Below are 6344 nucleotides of genomic sequence, written 5' to 3'. Positions count from 1 at the left end.
TCGTCTAGGATTGTTTAAGACTATAACGTTTTTTTTATTGCATTTGTAAAGATGAAAAAAGTATAATTTTGTTAAAACGTAAATAGTTAATTTAAATAGAACACCCTATTTTGTGTTTTGCATCTAATAGATTGTAAAATGGTCTATCTAAAAACATATTTTAAATCTCTTAGTTGCAAAATCAATAAATAGGGTGTTCAATATTTTTTTAAGGTATTGAACTTCTTAATTTTTTTATCTTAACAAATGCAACACACAAAAAAATGTTATAGCCTTAAAGTTTGTACTTTTTTCTTTACAATAACAAAAAAAGTTCTAGTTGTCTTAATTTTTGTGCAATAAATTTTTATAAAGAGTTTGACGACCACGTAACTGATTTCAGTGTAAGCAAAATTGTCGCCCTAAAAAGCTTGCGCCCCGGAGCTGTGACCCATTTAGCACTGTGGTTAGGGTGGCCCTGATTTGAGTTAGCTAACTAAAGTTTAAAATTATACTAAAAAAAAGTTTAATAAATTTAAAACATGCAACAATGTTTTAATTTTCCCAAGAAAAGGTTCATCGTTTTGTGAGTAAGTGAAGTATGGGTATTTTCGGTGCCATGAACATAGAAAACCAATTTATTCCTTCGTAAAATACTGATTTTAACTACCCAAATAATTTAAATTTCGACTTTAATAAATCATTTTTAATTTAAGATAATAGACATCATTTACATTTACGGTAACTGTTTGTAAATAAAAAACGCCTAAAAAGCTTAGACAAAATAATGTTTGCACAAAAGAATTAGAAAGATGTGATAATAAAAAAATACAAAAAGCTCCCAGGTCCAGTTTATAGATGTTTCTGTTTTATTTATGTGTGATTATTTACTAATCCATATGCGAATTTCCTTTTGTTTAGTCTATTTCTTGACCTTTCGAATGAATTGCCCATTTTACGACTTTTACGTCCTTTTGGTCACTCGGAGCCCATTTTCGTATAATTATATCCCGAATGGCTTGCACGGAAGACTATAAAGCACCGTGAAAATTGCAATATCCGTCATAAATCGCATCCTGTCCTTGCGTTAATAATATTTAATAAGGATAATAAGTAAATGCCAGGATTCCGAATCACACATAGACCCACACACACAGTATGCCGTGATGTATGTTATTTAGCTTTTTATTTTGGGTGTGCTCCTGTTTTGCAACGTAATTCCATTATGCACGCAACATTTTTTACCTCTCCTATCCGCCGACACGATCTAACTATCCGGACGCTTCAACTAAACCCATTAATAACCCAACTATTTGGTCATAAAAGAGCCAATATCGCCGAAAATAGTTATATTATGCAGAGAATGGATATTGCCGAGTACATTGCTGTGTCAACGTCTCAATTGAAAAAGAACGCTGATCATAGCCGAATCTTTCCGATATATAAAACGCCGGTTTTTCCACGTCTTAATAGCCATTGCACTTGGGTGCATAGACACCTGGTTTAGCTATCGAAATCCCCTGATCGATCTCGGGGATTTAATAAAAAGACCGATTTGGCAATAAATGCTTTTTACTCCGTATGAGGAGGTTTAATGTCGATAGAAAGCACTAAAGCAGGATAAGTGCGGCCCTATTTTAATAATCGACTCCCTTGGCTTCAATTTCATTTCGTCACTTATTTATTGGATTCGCTCCGCCAGCACCGATAATTTCACAACCACCCCATTAGCTCCCTTCGAACGATAAAACGCCACGAAACAAATAGTACGTTCAAACGTTATGGAAACTTGATAGCGTTGAAAAAATCTGTCGACACAAAAAAGAAAAAAATCCCTTTCCGACATCCCTGACATCCCTAATTGTTCGAAAAACAAACACAATGGCGTTTTAATGAGGCAGGTGGAGCGACGAGAATTTTTTACATCCCCTCCGAATAATATTAAGTATGATATATTCACGACAAAAATCGTAATTTACACGAAAATAGACTTTTTATTACCTGAAAGCAGTGCTTCTGATATAAAACCTGAAAAGTCGTAAACCAACGCTGACAGTTGGTTCCAAACATTTTGCACACAAACGCTACGCAACACACGGAAAGAAACATTACAACTATTAATTATTAGAAAAAAAATCGGTGGTAAAGCAGTTAACTATCAGATTTAAAGAATACTAAATAAATCAAGAGCAATCCGAATTAATTCAATAAAGTCGAGCAAATCTTAGAACCAAAAATTGGTGTCCAAATCATCATAAAAAAATACAAAGTCAAAAAGTTTCAGTAAACGATAAAAAAATCATCCAGAACTAAATATACTCTTTTATTATACTCGAATCTTTCTCAAAACCAAAAACTGAAACTAAATCACACTACCAGTAATCGTAGAAAATTTTGACTCTCAAAGCTCATTTCAAATTATATTTTTTGCTATTAACGAAAAAGTGTCGTTTTTGTCAATTGTCAAATTTGTCCGCTTTGGGAACTTTACTTATACTCGCGACTTCAAAGCATGATTCCGTCTCATCGGTAAACTTTTTCTTTCAGGTCTCCTCAAAGTCTCCGATTTTTTTTCTCCCCTTCGCGTTCATATTTCATAACGACGTGAATGGAAAACTTGTAAACGATGTCGGCAAACAAGTTGTAATGTATAAGAGTAGAAAAGTGGATGAGAATATCATCCAGCATCACCCTCAAACTAAAACAAAACTGTCAAAAGCTAATTGCAAAACGGGTTAACCTGTAAAGTCATAAAGTTCCCTCCCACAGTTAATTAAATGTAATGGTTGAAAAGGCCTTTCAGGCAATTTCACTTGCACGGACGTCGGCCATTGTGAGAAAGGAAGGTCGCCACATCGTAATTTCTCGAATCAAGACCCAGAAACGAAGGAAATTGCACACTCAATCACCTGAATGGGCCTTGTTAAAAATTTCAACTTTTGCTGTTTACGTGTTCAAATCATTTTGGAATTTGAAACAACTCGCTGTAGTATATTGCACATAATCGGACTTGGAGATCGCCATTACATTATCTCAGCACACGTGAATGTACTCGAAGCACAATACATCCGACTAAATGTACCGTAAAATACAGATTTAAATTAAAACACCTAGTGTTTATTTTCCCCTTTGGTATAACTTCTCGTCCTTGGTTTCGATTTGACCGTTCCAGAGACGGCACCACTGTCGCCTCCTATCAATGTAACTCTTCCATTTTACGATTCTCATAAATCAGTACAAGTTTACATCAAGAAACCTCCATCTTATTACGCTACATTACTCGACAAATACAATGTCTCTACGTGCCGTGAGACTTCCAAATTTATCCACTGCCGAATCGGATATGATTGCATTTGGGCTCTATTATTTTCCGAAGATATTCCTTTTCCCCATTCTATCCTAGTACACATAAAATTTTATTGGAAATGCAAATACCGTTAGCTTAATCTAAATATTTGCGAAAACCGTCGCGAAAAATAGAACTGTATTACCCCAAAACATGGTACGTTTGACGGTTATTTGACGATTTACGCTAACAAAACCAATGTTACACCACAAAAAAAGCTTTTTCCGCTTGATGCTCGACAATCGAATAACGAATAAAAAGGCGGCGTCGAAATCGGCCTGCCAACTTCATCTTTGCACTTATTATTACTTGAGGAAAAGAACACTATACGACATAAATAAGAAACAACCATTTATTTTTAACAAAATAGATGATTACATATTAAAGTTTTCATTATCTACGATGACCATTTGTTGTAGTTATCATATAAATCTGTATTTTTTTTTATTAATTAATTTTAGATGGCCGTAGATAATTTGGAGGGTTGTCCTGAGGCGGGTATCGTCGGTTGCATGTCGCAGAGGATGTAGGATTATGCATTTTGAACGTGAATGCAAATTTTCCTTTAAAAATTGCGCCATAAAGCACATGAACCGGAAAGAAAACATTCTTTGTGAATAATGCATCACTTAAGTAAACGAAAATCTCGAGTAAAGTGCCCCGTAAAGCACAGGATAACGCACACACCGGATCCGAAAATTGTTTTTTAATAAGGGACTATTTTATTTCAGCGCATATCCGGTCATTATGTTTTCGTGCACCTTATTATCTTGTCAGCTGTCTTTTTTTTACCTTATTTCTCCGTACACCAAGTTTACGTCGGTTTTATTCTCGTTACATGAGAAATTCAATTATCGTTTCAACACGGAAACGGTTTCAAATAATACCCGCATTCTTCCACTTATTTATTACTTATGCTCTAAAGTAGCTACGTTTAATTTTTACAACTGCTATACCCTACAATTTAAATTCAATTTATACACGTAAATTTAAAACACTTCGTTTAGGATAGAATACGACATAGTTGCATGCCCGTACTCTATTTTCGTTAAAGTCGTCTATGCAGAAATGAAAATAGCACCGCCTCATCAGCATAAAAGGAAACTCTTATTCAATACCGATACTGAATTCTTATTACAAATCCCGAAATTAACACCTCTTAAATTTCCTCACATTCATTAGTAATTATTTATAAACACTTGAAATGTTATTAATAAAATATTTTAATTTAAAGAATTTTATTTTTAATTTAAATTACCTTTTATTGGCACTTTCCTGATCTGAAAAAAATTCAGTGGTCCCTATTAATTTATTCATGCAGAAAACAAATTCAAAACTAGTTTTTTGTAAAAAAATTACTTTTTCATATAATTACCGTTCTTGAAGGACTAAATTACAAAATTTGATCTATTGAGCTTACTATCCCCACGTATACCTACCTTGTTTATGACGCTGATCCATAAGATAATAAAAGAAGTGCAATTCTTTATCATGTACGAAACACAAGTTTTGTGACTAAAAACTTTCAATTTGATTTGTGAGGTATTTATTCTCCAACCAATAACAAATTATTCACGATCATTGTTAATAGCTGTTAAGGCGCTTCGTAAAATTATAAAAATGGATATTAAAAAAATAAGATTGAAAAATCTGACATTTTCCAATTTTTTTATTTTTGAGACCGAATTCTATTGCCACTAGCCTTTAAGACCAACAATCAACCCAAAATGATATAAGAAATCCGAAATTGATTCCTTTAGTCGGTATAATCCTCCACGCCTTACCTGATCCAATCGGTGTGGAAATGCCCCTGCCGTTGCTCGTTTCGTTATCGTGCAATCCTTCCAAAGCCTGCAACAGGATGTTATCTCCTGGCTGTTCCTCCCCGATATCGGCGACACTGTGCACATCTTCCGCACTCGTCGTCTGTATGAGAAAATGTCCGTTTCCGTTATCGTTGCCGCTCAGCAAAAAAATCGGCGTCCCCCCGCCCAACCGTTTGACCGATTGTAGCAATACACCCTCTCCGATATCGCTTTGCTGTATGAAAATTTGACCCAATTTTCCATGATCGCCCTCTTCGAGCACAAGACTGGTTGTTTTCGATGTTGGTAAACTATCGGTACGTAAAAGAATGTGTCCGCCGTCCGATGTTTTCGCACCTCTTACGAGTATTATGTTGCCGCGGTTCACTTCGGCCCCCGATGGCCGAGATTCCGTCAGGTTGTTCGTCAGAGCACGCACCAGTTTCGCGTTTGTGTTGTGCATTGGCTTGTCGTTTTTTGTCTCTTTCACTTGACTAGAAATTGAGTTGTTCGGATCTGAAACAAGAGAGAAAAGATTTAACGGGCTTGTCGGAGGATCATGCCAGACACTCTAGCTTAAGACAATCGACTAGAAAAGGCGACGTTTTTTCAAAATAAACGAAGTCTGTTACTACATTATTTGGAGCACATACAAAATTCCTCATAATGCTGTTAAATGAAACAGAAGCAAAAACACAAATTTCGATAAATTCGGAAAAGTCCAATATTTCATATTTAAAACAAAAAGATCAAAACGCATTTTTTTAAAATGCAAGGGCGATAAAGGAAAAGTCATGTCGTGACAACTTGACAAATTATATATCATTTTGTTCGTCTCAGTGAGACAAATCAAATGCACTAAAAAAAAATTGTAAAAGTCCACACACTTTGAACTAATTTTTTTTTCTAATTTAAATGAATTTAAAATACTTTAACTTTGAAAAATCCTTACTTAATAACCGATTAGACCGATTTTCTTCAAATAAAGACCATTCTAAAGGGATAGCCTTGCCCTTTAGAATGATATGAAATTTGAAATTGAATATTGGGAAAACTTTTCTTCGTACAGTGTTCGAAGTAAATCGAAATAATCTAAGAAAAACCCTACGAGTAATTTATTTTTTCATCATTACCATCGTGTAGAGCATCTCTTTATTAGTTGTAATCCAAATTTTCAAAAGAATATACCGAGTACCGAAGGCACGAGTCTTAAA

The 6344-nt window shown here is 34.7% G+C and overlaps 1 protein-coding gene across 9 annotated transcripts in view; it reads right to left on the bottom strand.

Moving 5' to 3' along the window:
* LOC123016086 (calmodulin-binding transcription activator 2) overlaps nt 1-6344 on the bottom strand; it is a 120252-nt gene that overhangs the window by 68262 nt on the left and 45646 nt on the right. For all 9 annotated transcript variants that reach the window (XM_044416309.1, XM_044416305.1, XM_044416311.1 and 6 more), the window contains one exon: nt 5110-5646. In XM_044416309.1, the coding sequence (XP_044272244.1) occupies nt 5110-5646 (537 nt within the window). The remainder of the gene's footprint in view (nt 1-5109; nt 5647-6344) is intronic.

The sequence above is a fragment of the Tribolium madens genome, unplaced genomic scaffold (assembly GCF_015345945.1).
Source record: "Tribolium madens isolate multiple individuals breed KSU strain unplaced genomic scaffold, Tmad_KSU_1.1 Scaffold_19;HRSCAF=116;Tcas5.2_LG9, whole genome shotgun sequence".
NCBI lineage: Eukaryota > Metazoa > Arthropoda > Insecta > Coleoptera > Tenebrionidae > Tribolium > Tribolium madens.
The sequence above is the reverse complement of the archived record's forward strand: the minus strand, read 5'-3'. Positions and strand labels throughout refer to the sequence as shown.